Here is an 18947-nt window from a genome sequence, read left to right as displayed (position 1 = left end):
TACTTCTCTAAAAAATATTAAATTTTCAACTAAGCCATCTATTCTTGAAGCCTCTGACCTCCCCTCGAAATCTGCCTCATTTATGCTTCCAATAATGTTAAACCACAAAGGCACTCCTGTTAGTGTTCTTGTCTAGGCTCTCATTCAATCTATCTGATGCTGGGCCTTAGGCCTGAGTCCCCACTCCAGACCAGAGACACTCCCTGGCCCTCCAAACAGACACCCACCCCAACTGCCTCATCTGCTAGGAAGTTCTCCCAACACAGCACAAGCAAGCCCCTCCCCTCCCACTGCCACCTAACTCCCATGCTTCCTACGGACTCCCCAGCCCTTCTTGCTGCTGGAGGCCAGCACTCTCACTGCTGCCTATGCCCAGGCTCCGCACAGCCCTGTGGGCTTGTCAGAAAGAGGGCCTAAGGCTTCACTAATATGCACCACTTCCATCTTTGAGGTGACTGGTCACCTAGTCTTCCCTGTCACGGGACAGACCTTCACCTGGATGTTTCACGTGACCCCATATAAAAATATGGACCACCGTACTTCACATAAGATGCCCCCATTCAAAGTGTACAGTTCAGTGATTTTTCGTACATACAACTATCACCATCATCTAATTCCAAAACACTGTCATCACCCCAAAAACAACTCTCCACTTACCCCTCTCCCCTGGCAACCACTAATCTACTTTCTGTAGGTGGATTTGTCTTTTTTTGGACATTTCCTACAGATGGAATCAAGGTGCATCCACGCCGTGGCAGGTATCAGTACTTCGTTCCTTTTTATGGCTGAGTAATACTCCATCATATAAATTTACCACTTCTATCCATTTATCAACTGAAATCACGGCGCTAGGAACACCCACATGAACGTTTATGGAGACACAGTTTTCAGTTCTTCGACGTATACCTAAGAGTAGAACCACGCTGAGCCACACTGTGCTAACCAATCTCTTCTGATCCCACGGGCAACCTGATTTTAATTCCTTTCCAGTTTCTGGTTCTTCCTTCCACAGGACACTTTCAAAACACCCAACTACATCTTAGAGGATGTAGTCTGCCTCACCACAGAGTAACCCTAACCACCCTTCCTAAGTTGTGAATCTCTCTGCTCGTACTGCACCCTGAAGAATCTACAGGGGGAAAAAAATTACCACAAACCCCTTTTTGAACCTTTCCCTCAAGAATGATCAAGAGCACTGCAGAATCACATGGCACAAGCTCAAGGGTAAGTGTACTGATCAAATTCGAAAACTAAGCCATACTGAGACACTTACGGGGAAGTTGCTGTGGACGCTCAGGAGGGAAAAAATCTCCCTTTGGTAAGGCCCTCTCATCCTGAAAGAGAAAGTGAGTAAATCTCAGTATTAAAGCACAGCTTACAACAACAACAGATGGAAACAACTCCCAATGACAGAGAACTAGCTAAATTATGATCCACCCATGCCACGAAATAACATACAAGTACAAAAAGAAATACAGAGTACTTGCACCCTTATGTAAAAAGGAGGACAAAAATATGTATCCACATTACTAGGGGGGATGAAAGGGACCTGGGCACAAAGTAAGGGAAAGACTCTCACGCTGTATCTTCATGCTTTTTAAGCCATGTAAAGCAATAATCTATTCAAAAAACTAAACTGAATGCTTAAAGTAGCTAAAATATCCCTTTACAGTTCCCTTTATTTTCTTCTTGAATCTGAGCCCTCACCAGATTGCCCTCAGCATATTCTAGTCATGCTTGTATTAATTCACTATTATCCTGGCACAGCCAAAGCAGGGATAATGTTTATAAGGAAGCGCTTCAACAGAACCTGAAAGGCTGTGTGAATCAAAGACTTAATTACATTCACAACAGATAAAATGCTAAACACTATAATGAGATACCCTGAAGAGTAGAACCCCATGTACATAACCGTTCTTTGAACTTGATCACTTGCTTGAGCAGGGTACTCAACTGATCTCCTGACCATGTCAGTTAACAGGCAACTGTGCAAAAGGGAAATATATCTGAAGAGCTGTGTTTCTGCCATAGATTTGCTCAACATACTGCAACTTTTTTAACGTAGACTGATCCATAAATATAGTATAATAGCTATGTACACTCTTAATATTCCCATATTACTGCTAGACTTATTTGAATATATTATGGAGAAAGAGATCCTATTAACTTACCATTTTCACGTGCATTGGTCTATCAAACAGCAGTTGACCATTAAACATAGCTGATATTACAATTAAGGCTACTTCTCGCAATTCTAAAAACATGCACAGGAGAAAAACACAGAAGAGAAAAATGCTCCAACTGCTACCAGCCCCTCTAAGTAGTGAATTTATGAGCAATTTTGGTTCTTCATTAAACTTTTAAAATCTTTGTTTCTACATGAACCATAAAAGCAACAATAAATAAAGCTCAAGGGACGGGGAAGGAAGTGTCAGCTTACTCCTTAGGTGTAGAGCTCCACTCATAGAACCCCACACTTCTCACTAAACCGTCCTCTTAGGTACTGGCGTCAGTTTTTTGTATGAGTCCAATGGGCCAAGTACCATATATTTTTTCAAGTACCATGTTTTCTGGGTAAGACACACAGTAAAAGTCTTGTCCAAGTTTAATGACTGTGTTCATGTGTGGCATTCTCTGCTGTGACTACAAAGATAAAACTCCAGGGTAACCAGCTTAGGATCAGAGAGAGAAGTATTTCTAGAATGATGTCAATCCATTGGAGAAATACAGCCAAGGACTTATACGTGAAATATCAACCGAATTTCTCTCCAGTGGCGTATTCTTTAGACTTCTCCCTTCAAACCAGACTCTAAAAAGAGAACACTGGAAAAGACCACTCACGGGCATGTGCCTATTTTCTATTTATGCAGTACTGAATCAATTCCATCACAGACAACTTTTACATTCCACAGTAATGCAATCCCTATGGTCATTTAGGAAATACACACACAATTACCACTTCCTCCCCAAAAACCTGTGTTATTCATGCAATATTTAAGGCCAAACTGTTCACCAAGAGTTGAATTCTGATAAAAGGATACATATAGCTTGCACAGCTTCAATGGACTGTTCAAAAGTAACAGTGCCTATTCCACGACTTTTCCCATCTTTATCCTCAAGAATGTCTGCTCGGACCACCACACCAGCCATACTAAAAACTTCCTTCAGCTTCTTCCAGCCAACTTTATAATCCAGCTAATCAAGAGAAAGGAGAGAAAAATCTCAATGTAGACATCTCAAGAAAAAACATTTTGAACCCGTAACATATTGAACACAATATGCTCTGGTTGGAAACAAACATTTAAAAATAACGTCACGGGGTGCCTGGGTGGCTCAGTCAGTTAACCGTCCAACTTCAGCTCAGGTCATGATCTCACAGTTTGTGAGTTCGGGCCCCACATCAGGCTCTGTGCTGACAGCTTAGAGCCTGGAGCCTGCTTCAAATTCTGTGTCTCCCTCTCTCTCCACTCCTCCCCCGCTCATGCTCTGTCTCCCTCTCTCCTTTGAAAATAAATAAAAACATTAAAAAAAATTTTTTTTTATTTTATTATTTTATTTTAAATAATGTCACAGGAGCGCCTGGGTGGCTCAGTCAGTTGAGGGTCGACTCTTGATATCAGCTCAGGTCATGATCCCCACGGTCATGGGATCGAGCCCCTTTGCTGAGCATGGAGCCTGTTTGAGATTCTCTGTCCTTCTGCCCCTCTCCCCTGCTCGTGCTCGCTCTCTCTCTCTCTCTCAAAAATAAATAAATACAATAAATAAATAAATAAATAAATAAATAAATAAATAAATAGACAGACAGACAGACAGATAGATAAATAAAGTCACAAGGACTTATCCCACCACAGTAGAATTTTTCAGATACAATTATGAAGCCTGGCCTTAACTGTTAGTCACTGTCTCTTTTCTCCAGAAGAACAGGTTAAGTCACCTCATGCCTTTCAAATTAATGCTTACTCTGAACCAAAAAAAAAACAAAAACAAAAAAAAAAACAAAACTTTTTTGTTCCCCAGCTAAAGTTTACCATCATCCTTCCCAATGCATTTTTCTTTAAAAATATTTCCCTTTGCAAATGGCAAAGGCATTATCTTTCATCCCAAACACAAGAGGAGGGATGGAACGTCAGCTTGGTTCATATACTTTTTTGGCCTGCACCCGCAGGGAATGCAGACTCAGCTGCCACTTTTATAACCAGCAAAAGCCAGTGAACATGATGACCCCAGTGGGACCATGGTCAAGCCTGTGTGACTGATCACTACAGGGTCACTGTGGGACAAAGCCCAACTTCAAAGATGTTTGTTTTTTAAACAGAAGAAGACGACAGCAGAACCCTCTTTTCAATTGTTCTTCTCAAATATCAGAACTACTTTTATAACATATTAACAAAACTATCATAAAGCTCTGACTTTTCTACCTTAGACAATGTTTCCGTTTACTTACATTTGCTACAAATACTGTGCTTCCAAGTCTTCCAGCCTGTAATGCATGGATAATCTCATTTGGGATGTTAGGATTATTTAGGATACTGGGTGGGATATTAATCATTCCTGGGCCACCTGGTCCCATACCCATCCCACCAGTCGTAGCCATCACCTTTTGCATTGCTCTCCTGGCATGTTCACCATCAGGATCCTAAAACAAGCACAAAAGTGTTACATTTAACTGACCCAGTGACAACTAAGACCATGATCTCACAAAAAGTGATATTCCCAAAACTCCAGAGATTGAGAGGTTGTTTGGAAAAGTATTTCTTGAAATCTATAACAAGAAATTCAAACGAACTCAACCATCAGGTTAGAAGAATTCCAGCCAAAGCAATGAGGCCAAAAGGAAAGGTGTCAAATTTAGCTATCAGTTGAACTGAGTGGCAGATGACAAGATTAGTTGATAGAACACAGAACACTTCCAGACTGAAATAAGATCTTCACAGGCTTGGTATAGTTGAATCTCACTAATTTTCAACGGGGTTCTGTTAACCCCATCAGTGATTTTTCCAAAAGTTTGAAAACGCAGTTCTAGATCACCGAGGTACTCCATCCTTCATGTTATGCAGGCATCTGACTCGTGTAAGGTCTGGACAGGTGTATGAAACTCTGGCATTGACACTAGTCTTGAACTCTTTGCCCTTTCATGTGTCTCTTCAGCCCAAAGAAACCTTAGCCCCTACTGTGCTCTACTCTCTGAGCTCTAAATATATTAATCTTCCTCTAAGAAGGAAAGGTAAGGGGCGCCTGGGTGGCGCAGTCGGTTAAGCGTCCGACTTCAGCCAGGTCACGATCTCGCGGTCCGTGAGTTCGAGCCCCGCGTCAGGCTCTGGGCCGATGGCTCGGAGCCTGGAGCCTGTTTCCGATTCTGTGTCTCCCTCTGTCTCTGCCCCTCCCCCGTTCATGCTCTGTCTCTCTCTGTCCCAAAAATAAATTAAAAAACGTTGAAAAAAAAATTAAAAAAAAAAAAAAGAAGGAAAGGTAAAAATAAGGGAGGGATTTAATCATAAAAACTTCCCGCTTTCTCAAGGGAGAGAAGGTATCTGCTTTGGATTAAATACCAAAGTGGATTTGAGTAATGATAAACTCGCTTTAAAAAAGAAAAAAAGGTGGGCTAAGAAATCGGGTTCAGGCTGGGTAAAACTTTAGGTGTAGAATCCCTTAACACACACACATACACACCCACAAACACATACACCAACCAGGGGCTCAGTCCAAGTGCCCCTGATCAATAAAACAAGGTAGGCTGGCCTAAGACAAATCACAGACATCGGGAAGACAGCAGTTGCTCAGGACGTGCTCCATCATTATTCCAAGTTCCTACAGGAGTTGACTGCTGAAGCCTGTGACTGGCCCTCTTCATTTAAAAACAACAGGTTGGTCTGCTCCGTAAAATGCAGTCAAGGATTATTTTTGTCTTTTCCTAACTCCAAACGGGGACAACTCGACAATTATAAATGATATCCACATTGTTTCAAGAGCTTACTTCTTTGACTTTCAGTGGTCTTCCACTCAGACTATGCTTGTTTAGAACTTCCGCAGCCTTTTTCATGCTTTCTTCCATCTTGAATTCAACAACGCTATGAAGAGCCAAAAGGAGATGAGTGAAACCGGTCCTACAATTGAGAAGGCTCAATTGCCAATAAGTAACTAGACAATACTTACGCACATCCCTTTGGAGGAAGCCACAGACCAGTCAGAAGAGCAAGGAAAGAGGGGAAAAAAAAGAAAAACATAGTAAATACCAATGACAATTATATAAGTTAAAAATACGATTTATATAACAAGGTTAGTTTTTATATCAACCCTTCTAAGGGGAAGCTCACAGGAATGACTCGCCTAGCCTTCCTTATTAAAAGCTGGGCTCCTTGTTACCTCCTCTGCCTGCACATTACCAGCATTGCACTATAGCTGCTGAAGTTGTAATAAGCAGACCTAAATTCAGGTTCTCCAAGAAATCACACAAACTTTAGATCTGCTTCTCTCTGTACTCAAATCAATTCCTTATCATACTCCTCCTAAATCCATCCCTTCCGTAAATTAAAGCTCATCCTTTTGATTATTCTAAGCCATTCTATTGCACGACAAAATAATTTAATTTTCTCTTTAAACTAGGCCAATTTTAAACATTCAGGTTTTAATAATTGTTTTACAATTTACTGGCACAAAGGCAACTTTTCGGAATCTTTGGTTCACACAACTTTCAAATTCAGCAAACGACCAAGAGTAACATTTTCTAGACAAGAACACACGTTTTACATTAATATACCACCGCTAAAATTCCATGCATAATTCACACACAGCCAATTCCTCTGTTAACAAAGAGACAATGCTGCTATTGGTCCCCAGTTATCCAAATTGGGCATCCAAACAGAATACCAAAAAGCTCTTTGGCCAGCCATTTGGAAAAGCGGGACTCCCGTTTGCAAATCCCCTCCCACCCCACTCAAATGTTTGGCAAAAATCAAACATAGCTACTGTAACATGAGCACTCACTGCCTTCCTGATTTCATTCGATTCCACGCCACCATACAGTTACATTTTTCAAGTAGTAAATCCACAGAAGAAATTCTCTCAGACACTTACCCTTGACTTTCCTTCAGCGTCCATTAAGAGCTCCACGTATGTTACCTCACCAACTACAAATCAGTTTCCAGACGACACATAAACCAAGGGAGAAAAGCCAAGAAAACAATGGGAATTTAGAACAATCATCAGCAACCTTGTATGGAGCCTCTGCCTTATAAGAAAGCCCAGAAACACTCCATATTCTCTAAACCACCAAACTAGGCATTACAGGTGTGCAGTAAAAGTAGGTGAGACTCGTTAACAATTATGTCCTTGATTTTCCTCCCACCACAAACAAGCTATTTCCACAGATTTCCGTATCAATTTCCCTGTCTGAAATACTCATTCATGACTAGAGGCAATCCAAATCTATAGGAAAGAAGTCTGCGTGATTCACTTTTTTGGGGAAAGGAGGAAAACAGTTTTGCACGTACACTCTTACTGGTGAAAGCAGGTAAACAGCACACAGGCCGCAATGCCACTGAACTGAGCTCAACTGCTAAATCCAAGGATGTGCACGCACACATGCCCAAAGGGGCGGCTACAGGAGTGCACAAAGCCCTGCATTCAAGAGGGCCACGTGCATAGTTTAATGCTGCTGTTATCACAAAATTCTTAGTTTTTTAACGAGGCACCTCGCGTTTTCATTTTGCACGGGGCCCCACAAAATCTGTAGCTGGTCCTGCGCACAGCACTAGGCTCCATAGTGGTCAGAAGGAGGATGTTCGAGTATCCGATCGCAAAACCAGAGCAGCATCTGGATTCTCCTCGGTGAGTTAAGGCAGGCTTTTATTCCTCCTGCTTTTTCAACCTTCCCATTGAAAGACAAAGATAAATGTGAATTCAGAGCTCAGTTTGCAACTAACAGTTAAGACACAGGATTCTAATCTACACAAAGGTGGGGAAGGGGTTAAAAATGAAGCATTTCAAAAGGTTCCACAGATTTTCCTCAAGGTTTGGATTGCCAATTCATGACCACCATGACCAGATGTTAGAACCCATCAAGACGACAACCACCAAAATGGCTGCTGAACTTGAAGATGGCACAAAAAGAACAGAAATTTAAAGTGTTGACTTGGAGAAAAATCTCTAAGCGGGCTCTCCGAAGTCAAGCAAGTGGTTTTGTACTCAGGAATATCCTTTTTGAAAAAGGGTTATCTTTATGATAGTAAAGCCTTCTCCAATTCAGTGTTCAAGTTTGGTTTAACAGTACAAGGGTAAACGTAAGCCTCTTAATGGCCTTGACAAGTCCTGCCTATTCTAATTCATTTGTCTAAAGGAAATTAAAATTACAAGGAATTTAAAATACATCAAGGAATGATGTGAATGTAAAGTAGGATAAAATTACTTCTAAAAATTAACAACTTGAAGGGAGTATTTATTAGCAATATACTTGCATGGCAATTGACAACAAGAAGGCCAAGTGTTCAAAGTCACCTCCCCTTGTCTTTTTTTGGTACGTCACAGAACCAGACCAGCACTGTGCACAAAACAGGAAGGAGAATGAGTGCAAAGAAACGAGTGGAAATAGGGGCTGGTGTAATTTAACTTTTGGAGTATGTACTCCTGTGGGGCAAAATGAAAATGATCAGCCAAGGGACAGTCATACAAATTGGCTTTATTTCACCCTTACAAAAGGAAAGCAATTCCAAAAAAGTTGTGGCCATTCCTGAGGCCATGTTTTTAAACAGCCATTCATTTCAACAGCAGCAGCCATTTGAGGACCAACAGCCTTTATCTCCACTTTGATAAAAATGCCAAATAATGTCAAGACAGTGAAGAGACCTCAAATTTATTTTCTACAAGCGGGGACTACCACCTAGTGACCTTAAAACTAAATAATCACAATCTCTAACTCAAGACAACTATGTTGTCAGAATTCAAATACTGTTGCGTTTGATAAGTATCTAGTCCGTGTCCATAAAGACACTTTATCAAAACTGTCATTGCACCCTAGAAACCAAGTCCAAACCAAACTTTTTTCCAAAAAGCCAGGTTCAGAAATTAGGGCTTTGCCCACTTAAATTCTAGTGATGGCACACATCCAACTTCAATCCTTAGCACCAAAACTTTGTTTAAAATGTCCTTTCTTATTTTCCCCCCCAAATGGTATAGTTGTTCAGTAAAAACAAAAAAATTACATTAAAAAAACCCTCCACCCTGTCCATTTAGCCACAGATTAGGAAGTCATCGTGGCTCTAGCACGAGTAGTGCTGTTCCTGAGGACCGTTAAGAATAACCGTGTCCCTCGTCAATTCCCAATCTCTACCCTGAGAGACTGCCTTGATTCAGAGATGTAAGCAAATCAGTATACAAGATACGCAACAGGTGCTAGTTCGTACTTCCCTAGAGGAAGATATAATGAGGACCACCTCTCTTTTCAGTTCTACAGGATTAAAACAAAAACCTGTTCAGTCCGAACAACTAGCAACAAAACTCTGAAGGTAAAATCTGCCAACCATGCACAGTCTGCTCGCAGCCAATGAAACTACGTTTAAGAAAACAAATCCACCACAGCAGAGGAGCTAGGACTGAGAGGCAGAGGTAACAAATTGGCAGTAAGTAGCAAGTCTCTCTGAAATGGAACTCGCAGGTACTGATGAAAAATACAGTTGTTCCTCTCCCTTCCTGAACATGGATGGAATCCATGGAATCTCAAGAGGAGGTGCTAGGAAATCCTTCTGAGCTTTAAACACCAAAACATCTATATGAAAAAACTAAGACTTCGAAAAATCTGACAAACGTTATCACCTACCTTTAGTTTAAAATGCTCCAAGTCACCTTTAACCAACATTTACATGGATTATTAAAAGCATTGCCTCAAGAATAAAACACATCATGAGGATAAGCAGAATGAACACACAACCCAAAATGAAGTCAGGAAGTCCCTAGGAGCTACTGTGATTTAACACTCCCGCTCATATTTTTATCACCAAGAGTATTTGTTTCTGTATTCTCATTTACTCTGAAACTGACCCTCCCCCAAGAAAAGATGATGTATGGAGGCCAAAACTTCACTGAAGAGAATTCACATGTGAAAAGGCCTATAATTTAAAAGATGGGGTTGGAGGGGGAAGGCTCAAAAGTAGGGTATGTTATCAAATGCATTCCCCTCAAACACATTTCAACTCTCAGCTGGCTGCTCTCATAGAGGGGTGCACGGAACAAATGAGTATTTTAACTTGTATCCTTAATACATAGACAACATGAAACGTGGCAAAATAATTATTCTACACGATGTCTACTTAATTTAATGGACAAACTGGATACTTATGGAGCCTGTTCTTGCTACTTTCATAGCAAAAGCTGAAGAGCACTACTTCTCTAACTAAACCAAAACCTACCAAGTAAGCTGAGGCAGGCTACACTGTCCAGGTTCAACCCAAGTACCCCCAGATATAGATGTTTTAGCATAATTCTTTAAAAAATGCAGGCTGAATTTACAAAACAGGAAAACACAAAGGAACAAAAGGACTGGATATGGATTTTTACTTAAATTGAAAATAAAGTTCGGCTCCATAAATCCACAACACAGGTTGTCTTCAAGGGCCAAGGGAGACTTTCTTCTGGACTACACTTGCCCTCTGGGCCTCAGTTTTCTGTCAGCTGGAATCTGAAATTTACTTAGAGTGATGCATTAAATGAGGACAGGATTAAGTGCTTAAAGAAATCCTTGCTTACACAGGTCAACCTGACTGCTGATAAACTTGGGATTGATTGAGAGTAAACTCCATCATGGACTTTCCTTTATTCCTCCAACTGTGCTGTTTACTCAGGGCAGGTCCAACTCAGGCCTGTCTGGTTACAACCGCCCCACCTCGATGTGCCAACTACCTGGTCAGGCCAGGAGAACAAGAACAAGCAGCCCAATAACCAATAAGGAGCTTTTATTCATCCACACAGGACTTCCCAGTAACGCAGCACAGCACCAAGTGTAAATTCCCAAGAGCACCGTTTTTCACCCAGTCCTTAAGGTCAAACACCTGCAACGTGATTCCAATCTGTCAAGGGGTGAAAACTGGGTGACTGGGGCCTGGTGTGACAATCGCCAATTCACATTTCCTATTACCCTGACTCTCAATTTGGTTTCAACCCAGCAACTCTTTGGTGTCCACAGCAGCCATTTATTTGTTCCATGTAATATCTCCGTTAAAAATAAACATGGTCAAGAGAAAGGACAATAGAAACCTTTCCTTTGTTCCATCAGGACACTTAGAACAGGAAGAGGAAAGTTCAGCGTTCAATTCTATGGGCTGTGAAAACTGTTGAAGCCACATCCCTGACCAATATAGGGGGATGGGGATGGGTGGGTAGTGAGCAAAAGGCAGCCCGACTCAGGACAAAACAAGCTTTCCATGCATTTTCTCTTTAAACTCAGTGATGCTGACTTCATGATAGTGTCACCAAACAGCTGGGCACCAAACAAGCTTTGTGACCCCATCCAGGGGAAAAGGCAAAGTGACCAATTCACAGAATACACGTGTCATTAATAGGATGTCCTAGAATGTTGCCAAAGGCTAAAACTTAAGACGGACAACATACGCCCGGTGGCCATGTAAGGGGGTAAAGATCAGGAATCACGGAGGGGTACAAGAGGCAATCTCAGGCATGATTAGCCTTAGAAAAGCTCTGGTCATGCCACTTTAAAGCATCTAGTTTAGTTCTGAGAGGCGGCAATCAGACAGTGTTGCAGTGACAGGACATTTCCCAGACCTTTCAGTTGAAGACAACTAATGAAGCTTATTCCACTGGTTTCCTGAAACAGCAAAACTCTTAAAAGGCAGACCAATAAAAAGCGTCTGGGTTATAACAAGCCAGGTCTCTGCAGCTGGTCCACTGTGGAGATTACCTTGAGACTGACGCTTTTAGGGTGCTAACTGTCCCTAGCTGCGGCAACAGGCCTTCAAAAAATAAAAACTTACTTGCAACAGGTTTCAAGTAAATACTACAGATTTCAAATAAGCACCTACACGTTTCCAGCATACCAAGAAACGAATAAAACTGTAATTTTAAATCTCATAATAAAAATAAGAACATTTTTAAGGAGGCCTATGTACGTGAACAGCAAACTTCAGACTTCCCATGCTGAACAGAAGCATTACCATAAAAAAATTACCTTTCTCTTATGAATTCCCTTTACCCACAATACAATACTGCAAATAACTGAAACAGAAAAGTAATTAATTTAACCTATACAGGGGAGCTCTAAACAAGAACATTTTAAGATTTGTTTAAAATAACTGATTTACTGCACACCTGTAATTCTAAGTTACACCACCAAAAAAATACACTGAAAGGGCTGAGCCAGGGCATTCATAGCAGTATGCCAGGGGAATATGAGAACCAGTTTGGAAGTATCCGAATAAACCACCAGGCTGGCCCCACACTTAGTACAGTGCAAAATAGGAAATTGAGGTGAACTGCTTCTACATCCAGAAACGTCATGGCTGCTGCTGCTACCAGCTTTAAGGCTTCCAAAACTGAATTACTGAATGGTAAAGCAGTAAAAATGTCACCTACTTTATCCATCATGTCCCAAAACTGGTTCACACACTCCTAAAAATAAAAAATAATTTGGCCTGCCATCTCTTACAAAATTCTAACAATTGCGTTTTCAAAGCCACATTCCTGGTTCTTGGAACTACTATACCTTATTATCAATGGAAGTAGCAATTCAGCGGTTCAACCAAATCACAAAAACACAAATTTGGGAGTTATTCCAAAAACTAATTCGAATGAGACCCAACTGTACTGTACAGAAATTCTAAGCTTGTATTGAAGCAGCAGTCCCAAAAACCAAGAACACTGCATCTGGGATGCCACAGGACACGCCCTTCAGACAAAAAGAAGAAACTTCACTCTTGCCCTAGGAGCATTGGCAGGAATGATTTGGCTGATCGAGGCAGGAAAACAAATCTCACACCGAAACATTTTTCCCTCCGTGTTATCTGGAGAACTACTACACGGGAGCAGCCTACATGACTGTACAGAGAAGTTCACGGTGCCTAGTGCTTCTGGCACATCATGGATGGGACAATGACGGCAGTGGGCCAGTCATAATTTCAAAACCCGATGCTGGGAGCACCAGTACACATACCAAAATGGCCTAGCCAAGTGGCATCTCTGCCACTGAAATGTTAATCATTGGACAATTCAAACTTGCATCTCTTTTCGTTATGAATGCTCCAGAAAACCAGTAACTTTCAGTCCTTCAAAAAGACTCCATTTAAAGGTAATTTGATTCTAGTTTCCCTTGGGGGAGACCTCAAGGCATCAGACAAATTGTTCTCTATCAATAGTTTTGTCTAAACCAGGGCTGAGCAATCTCTTCAGCCCTGAGTGCCACCAGCAGGGCCAAGAATCAGGAAAGAAAGAAGACAAAAGCAGAACGAGAATGTGAAAAGGAAGAGGATCCGTATGGTGTGCACAGGGGGTGAGGCAGAGGACCACAGGGACAACCGGCCTCCTAGGACCTCCTGGTGGCAGCAGAGCTTCGGCTGCTCCCCCTGCCCTGGCCCGGGACACCAGGCCGCTACTACTGATGTTTGCCGGCAAGAACGGCATTGCCCGGCAGATGCCTTATTTTGAGCTCTCCAATTGCCAATCTAACCCGTGTTTCTTCCCAGGGTGGAAAAAGCCCAAGTTTAAATACAAGCTCATGTTTTAGAATTTAGAAGCTGAGCAGCGCAAGTTCCAACTACCAAATTTTGATCCCAGGAAGACATCCACAAAATTTAAACAAACTACCTTCCCTCCAGAATTAAAAAGCTAAAAAAAAATTTTTAAAGGAAAACCTCTCCCACCTAATATGAAGAAATCAAAAAATTTCCTTAACACAGAGGTTCCCCTCAAGCTTAATCAAAGTCCTATTAACCATATTAAGCCAGTAAAATCATTTGTAGGCCAAAGGACCATACAAACCACCCTGTTTGACACACAGGTGCATGACCACACAAAAAAGTAGGGTGGGTAAAGCGGCTTAACTCTCAAGCCTGGACAGAACACAATGCTCTACCCAGATCAACTTCCACTGACGAAAAATAACCAAGGAATTAGCCACAGAAAAGATGACGCGTCGACCTTCTTACCCTACTCGACCACCAGTACCATTACCTTTTTCTTTAACCAGGTCTTTAAGTGACTGCCATTTCACATCAAAAGGTATGTTTGTAATGAAGGCTCTGTATCTTTTAGTTGGATTGGCATATGGCTCAAAGCGATTGCCTCCTCTTTTTATGTTTTTCTCCTTCCTCTTCTCATTCTGAGTAGGTCGCTCTCCTTCACTGAATTCGAAGGGAAAAAAAAGGGTCCATATGTTAGCACAACATGAAAGACAGTATTCGATTTGCCAGATTTAGAATTCCACATAGTTACATCCATCACAAGACTAATCTTGACTTTGTTCTGAGACATTCAAACTTCAGTGCTCCTAGAGCAGAAAGGTACAGTAGCACACTCCTTAAACCCACATATCAAGAAGCCATTCCCAATAAACTGTGCTCTCCTCTGCCTTCACACATTCCTAGGGGATATAATAGAAATAGGAGCCAGGAGCCAACTCCCTGCCCAAGGTGTTTTCATTTCATGCCAGAAACAGGAAAAAAGAAGGGAAGATTTGCAAGATTTCATGGAACAGAAATGAGCTGGTGCACATAGGCCCAATCAACTTTAACTTCACAAATAAAACTACCTTTTTATTTTGAGGGGGGGGGGGAGGAATGTTTTTTAAGCTGGAATATAAAATGGTACAGCCACTACAGAAAAGCTTGGCAGTCACTCAAAAAGTTAAAACACATAATTACCATATGACCCAACAATTCTACTCCTGGGTACAGATCCAAAAGAAGTGACAGGAAGGAGGAAATACTTGTACACCAAATAGCGTTATTCATAATAGCCAAGAGGTGGAAACAACCCAAGGGTCCACCAACAGATGAATGGAATAAAGAAATGTGGTACAGCCATAAAGAGATTCTTCAGCCATAAAAAGGCACGGAAAGCTGATACATGCTGCAACACAGATGAAGTTTGAAAACATTATACTACGCAAAATAAGTCAGACATAGAGGAAGACAGAATAGAGGTTTCCAGAAGCTGGAGGGAGTTGGGAAAGGGGTTATTGTTTAATGGATGAGAGTTTCTGTTTGGGATGAGAAAGAAAGTTCTGAAAACGGACAGTGATATATGCTCAACATTGTACTTAATTCCCCTGAACTATACACTTAACATGGTTAAAACGGCACATTTTACGTACATTTTACCACAATTTTTTTTTTTAACAGTAAAGAAGTCATTCTCTATACAACCCTAGGAAAACCAAAGTCTGAGCAACCCAGGTAGGTAAAAAAGACAATATGCAGCCAACGATCCCACCTTCAGCAAAGGGTGAATGTTCTTCTGGCGTGGCTTTTCCTATAATACTCTCTACCTTTCTGTGTCAGGAGACTCCATGCCATAACACTTCGTTTCTAAGCTCTACAGATACAAATTCAGCTTAGATTAGAAAGTTTCACAAGCAAACCTCCAAAGCACAGAATCAGACATTAGGCTGGAAACTTAGGCGACAGCACAGAGAAACAGGCCAGTGTGTGCGGCCAGGGCAGGGCCCACACGTAGGCCAAGTGAAGCTACTCCATGAGCTGCCTGCCCACTCTTGTTCAGCCCCGTGACTACAGGCAGACACCGGTAAGAGGTGATCAGGAACAAATGGGGATCCAACAGACACAGGAAGTTCTCTTGCTTCCTACACTGGGTCCTGCACTTTCTGCTTACAGAGCCCTATGCTTTCCCCCAGTGAAAATGCAGAAAACTCCCAAACCACAGATTTTAGCAGACTTTGTGATCCATGACTAAAACGGAAAAAACAAAAAGCCAAGATTGTCTATTACTGATTTACAAACCCACCTTCGTTTAATTAAAGGGCTGACCTTTACTCTAGGATACGTCTTCCTTGCGTGGGAAAAGTAGTGTTCAAATACCAGATGATAGCTTAGAGAAGTATTTACTTGGGGGGGGGGGGATTTTTTTTTTTTTTAAATGTTTATTTATTTTTGAGACAGAGAGAAACAGCGCATGAACGGGGGAGGGTCAGAGAGAGAGGGAGACACAGAATCAGAAGCAGGCTCCAGGCTCTGAGCTGTTGGCACAGAGCCTGATGCGGGGCTCGAACTCGCGGACCATGAGATCATGACCTGAGCCGAAGTCCGACGATTAACCGACCGAGCCACCCAGACACCCCCAAAAAAAATTTTTAAGTAATCTATATGCCCCCCATGAGGCTTTAACTCATGACCCTGAGATCAAGAGTCACATGCCGTACCAAATGAGCCACCCAGCCACCCCCCTTGGAAAATTTTAATGTTATCAACTTAGCAACTTTTTTATAAACCCCAGAGTTTCTTCTGCTGGTCCCTCATATCCAAACACAAGGGTGCCAAGTGGTAACCCAGTGAAAGTATCCTCCTAGGCAAAAGTAAGGAAAGCAGCTTCCTCCATGATTTTAACTACACCAACATGCAATAAATAGACTTCCTTCACAGAGGCTGGCAGATGTGGAGGGGTATGGCCACTCTAGTCTCTAAATTCCTAGAATTCTACGGTCTACCCAGGTTCACACAAGATCCTTCTCAGGCTGACTGCACACCACAAGCAGATCTCAAAGGAATCCCTCAACCACCAGAGACCACCTGTCTATGCCATGCGAAAGTCCCACACCAAAGTCTGCCGAAGAGCGCATTTGCCAAAGTGTCTCTTGTTCCTAGCAGATAGGAGGAAAGTGTTAGTAAAAAATCAATAAAATGTAGATCAACCTACCTTCATGGACCTACAGGGAGGGTCTGTGCATTAAAAAGTATTTCAATATCTAGTTTCTTTTAAAACCTAAATACTCTATGATTTATGTTAAAAAACATCATCCTGACACAAAGTCCATGACACAGTAATAGCTGCATCTGTGTTTTCACAGACCTGCTCAGTTCATCTACTAGTTACAAAATGTATCAACAACTAATTACAGCCAAAGCAGGTAACAAAGTGTCTAGCCTACATTCTGCAGATCATTATGGCTGAGAATAAACTAGCTACCCAATCTAACCACAGAAGCTGGGTATTTGGTTTGGGGTTAATCCCTATCACATGGCTCACCATCAAGCAAGCAGCTCATATGGATTATGCCCAAGATGTGAGCACAGCACTCTGTACCCCAATCCTTCTCTGGCTCATCATTTTCACGGAGAAGTTTCATCCTAAGTAAAAGGGGTCAGAACTATCATCACTTCGAGCTTCCCAAAAAACTGACCTTTTCGTAAACCCAAAGATCGCTACCAATTCTTCTTTTTTTTTTCTTTTTTTTTTTTTTTTATAAATTTTTTTTTTCAATGTTTTTTATTTATTTTTGGGACAGAGAGACACAGAGCATGAACAGGGGAGGGGCAGAGAGAGAGGGAGACACAGAATTGGAAACAGGCTCCAGGCTCCGAGCTGTCAGCACAGAGCCCGACGCGGGGCTCGAACTCACAGACGCGAGATCGTGACCTGGCTGAAGTCGGCCGCTTAACCGACTGCGCCACCCAGGCGCCCCCCAATTCTTCTTTTTAAAAAATGTTTTCATAATCTCTACATCCAACATGAGGCTTGCACTCACGACCCCGAGATCAAAAGTCACATGTTGTAAGGACTGAAACAGCCAGGTGCCTGCCCCTTTGTAAACTTTTCTTTTGTCTTAAGTAATATCTACACGACCAACCCCTCTTGACAGAATTGCAGACCACCCTCAAAGAAATCCCACTCAAAATACACATTCAACTATGGAGAAAGTGAGGGTTTTAAGAGTGGTATCCTCGGGGTGCCTGGGTGGTTCACTCGGTTCAGCATCCCAACTCGTGATTTTGGTTCAGGTCACGATCTCGTGGTTCATGAGTTCAAGCCTGCATCACACTCTGTGCTGACAGTGCAGAGCCTAAGTGGGATTCTCTTTCTCCCTGTTCCTCCCTCGATTGTGCTCTCAAAATAAATAAACTTAAAAAAAAAGTGGTATCCTGAATGCCCAATTTGATTTTCTCACTTATCTTCAGAATAAAATTGGAGGAATATCCTTCTATAGCCCTAAGATATTTATAACATTTCATTCCGAAAACCTTTTAGAAATAAGTTTTTAGGGGCACCTGGGTGGCTCAGTCCATTAAGCGGCCAACTTCGTCCCAGGTCATGATCTCACAGTTGAGGAGTTTGAGCCCAGCATGAGGACAGCTTCAGAGTCACTGTCTCCCTCTCTCTTTGCCCTTACCCAACTCACACTATCTCTCTCTCAAAAGATAAACATTAAAAAAAATTAAAGAAAAAAAAGTAAATGTTTATAAGTGGATTATATTTTGAAATTGATAAACTGCTTACTCCCAGATACCCCAAATTTAGATTACAGACCTTAAAAATATTAAACACACACCTACCATATGACCCAATCATTCACAGCTACTTATCCAAGAGAAAATAAAGCATATATTCATACAAAAACTTGTACCTAAATGTTCACAGCAACATTTGTAATACCCTGAAACTGGAAATCTGTCTACTAAACAGGTAAATGAAAAACCAAATTGTAGTAGAACCATAAGCTGAAATACTACTCAGCAACAAAAAGTAAAAAACTATACACAACAAAAGGGAATCTCAACACAATCCTACTCGAACCAGACCAAAACAAGGAGTGTAACATAGGATCCCATCATATAAAAGTTTATATTTGAGAAAATCTAATCTGGCAAACTAATCCACACCAAGGTTTCTCAGCCTCAGCACTACGGGCATCCCCGCCAGAAGCTTTGCTGTGTGGGACTGCCGCATATGCATCCCTGACCTCTACCCAAGAGGTTCCAGTAGCAACCCCATCCCTC

The 18947-nt window shown here is 41.7% G+C and overlaps 1 protein-coding gene across 8 annotated transcripts in view; it reads right to left on the bottom strand.

The window, feature by feature from the left end:
* Positions 1-18947, bottom strand: part of HNRNPM (heterogeneous nuclear ribonucleoprotein M) — a 40284-nt gene that overhangs the window by 16142 nt on the left and 5195 nt on the right. For 5 of the 8 annotated variants that reach the window (XM_058728205.1, XM_058728206.1, XM_058728201.1 and 2 more), the window contains exons 1-5: positions 5975-6068; positions 4445-4636; positions 3042-3195; positions 2172-2221; positions 1274-1334 (exon numbers count right to left, since the gene is read on the bottom strand). In XM_058728205.1, coding sequence (XP_058584188.1) covers positions 1274-1334; positions 2172-2221; positions 3042-3195; positions 4445-4636; positions 5975-6052 — 535 coding nt within the window. In that variant the 5' untranslated portion in view covers positions 6053-6068. Of the gene's footprint in view, positions 1-1273; positions 1335-2171; positions 2222-3041; positions 3196-4444; positions 4637-5974; positions 6069-6153; positions 6162-7074; positions 7128-14169; positions 14340-18947 lie in introns of those variants that run through there. The other 3 variants (XM_058728209.1, XM_058728208.1, XM_058728202.1) reach the window with 3 other exon arrangements.

Source organism: Neofelis nebulosa, chromosome 4 (assembly GCF_028018385.1).
Source record: "Neofelis nebulosa isolate mNeoNeb1 chromosome 4, mNeoNeb1.pri, whole genome shotgun sequence".
In the NCBI taxonomy this organism is placed as follows: Eukaryota; Metazoa; Chordata; class Mammalia; order Carnivora; family Felidae; genus Neofelis; species Neofelis nebulosa.
The sequence above is the reverse complement of the archived record's forward strand: the minus strand, read 5'-3'. Positions and strand labels throughout refer to the sequence as shown.